The sequence below is a fragment of the Cyprinodon variegatus genome, unplaced genomic scaffold (assembly GCF_000732505.1).
Source record: "Cyprinodon variegatus isolate N-32 unplaced genomic scaffold, C_variegatus-1.0 Scaffold479, whole genome shotgun sequence".
In the NCBI taxonomy this organism is placed as follows: Eukaryota; Metazoa; Chordata; class Actinopteri; order Cyprinodontiformes; family Cyprinodontidae; genus Cyprinodon; species Cyprinodon variegatus.
The window spans coordinates 607,711-609,387 of record NW_015150932.1 but is presented as its reverse complement, the minus strand read 5'-3'; the positions used below and the strand labels follow the sequence as shown (position 1 = coordinate 609,387).

The 1,677-nt window shown below is 41.8% G+C and overlaps 1 protein-coding gene across 1 annotated transcript in view; it reads left to right on the top strand.

Moving 5' to 3' along the window:
• The window catches only part of LOC107094339 (ubiquitin carboxyl-terminal hydrolase 2-like), a 49,178-nt gene that overhangs the window by 32,176 nt on the left and 15,325 nt on the right, over positions 1–1,677 (top strand). The window contains exon 4 of the mRNA XM_015389894.1: positions 1,393–1,443. Within this exon, the coding sequence (XP_015245380.1) occupies positions 1,393–1,443 (51 nt within the window). The remainder of the gene's footprint in view (positions 1–1,392; positions 1,444–1,677) is intronic.

Below are 1,677 nucleotides of genomic sequence, written 5' to 3'. Positions count from 1 at the left end.
GTCACTAACCAGTAGGTGGCAGTAGTGTTCTTTGACAAACATGGATGCCTCCAGTAAAGCACATTCACATGAAAATTACTCTGAATTAAAAACACGGATCATTTATTGAACAGGATGGAATCATTTCACATTTAAAGAACTTTCAGGAGTTTGAATTCTTTTCCTTTAAGAACTGCGCTCTGAGGCCATTTCAGGTCTGATTGGTTTACGTCTGAGTGTAGCGTCCAGGTCAACGAGGTCACAGAGTCTGAACTGGCGTTTGCAATCACTCTCTCTGGCCTCTCCAACATGTCTGCCTCACCTCAGTGTCGCCTCTGCAGAGCTAACGCTCTAAAACCTGGAAAACTCTGCGCTCAGCCGACAGCATCATGAACAGACAGCCTCTCTGGGCTCTTTTGAATGGTGGTGCTGTGGGACCGTGCTCTGACTGAGTTACACCAACGGATCAGGTCAGCTGACCGGATCGCTGTCAGGCCCAGAGAATTCAGCAGCTCAGTATCCGGTCCACCTCAGGCCGTCTGCTGGTTTGCAAGCATTAAAACGGTGACCTTCATCAATTAAACTTTGTTTTTAATAAACTTCAAACACTTTAATGGGTTTCATGGACCGCTGAAAGTCATCAGAAAAAGGTAGAAAAATTTCTAATAAATGTATTTGCTCTAAATTCATGCAGGTAAATAATAATGATATTAAAATAAGGTCATTAGATTTTATACACTTATAAGAACATAATGCAGTGCTTTTTATTTTAAACGTAAGCCATCTTATTAACCTTACCTGCTGGAATTGAGGGAAAATAAATTTTTTTAAAAATGTTTGGCGGTGTGAGAACAATTAAGTGTTATTTTGCGAAGCTTCAGGTTGGTTCTGGAGCCGCCGGTCTCCTCTGTGCTCTTTGTTGGTTTTTTTTCCTTTAGCTGCTGGTTATATAACAGCTCAACTTATGTAATAACCTGGAAGTGAAGCAGCTGATGGCAGAGCAGCACTTTGTAAAATCCTAACCCTTTATGATGATTATGAACTGTTTGAGTTTATGGAGGGTTATTTGATTCGTCCTTTTCTAGTGTTTCTGCTCCTGTTGTCGCTCTCAGATTCTCTCTCAGCTCCATCTGCCTCCTCAGCTGTTCCTCCGTCTCACCCATCCTCCCATAGATGATCTCCTTGGCCGTCGTTACTCGTTGCTGGTTTGTTTTGTTGTTTGGTCTCCTGCTCAGTCTTCTGCGGTTCGCTCCCCCGTGTAAGCGCCTTCATTAAACCCCCTGTAGTTGATCAAACCTCTGGACGTCGTGGCGTGCAGGTTGCCGGGTTACAGATAAACATCCATAAACGGTTTGGTCCGGGTCTTCTCGTTAAAGATGTCGACTGAATTTTGTATTTTTCTTTTGTTTTCAGAATTCAAAGAGCGCCCAGGGTCTGGTAGGACTGAAGAACTTAGGAAATACTGTAAGTAAACCTGCATCCCCCCCCCACCACCACCATGCACACACGTTACTTCTATCCCTATTAATACTTTACATTGATTACATTTAATTATAATCCGTTTCGTTAACTTTTTATTTAATTTTTTTAATGGAAATTTTTTTCCATTTTAAAATCTAATGTTATTTTCTTTCTTTTTTCTGTCTTAATGTTGGCAGTGGGCTTTAGGCTGCCCTGCAAGGCTTTAAACCTGGGTTT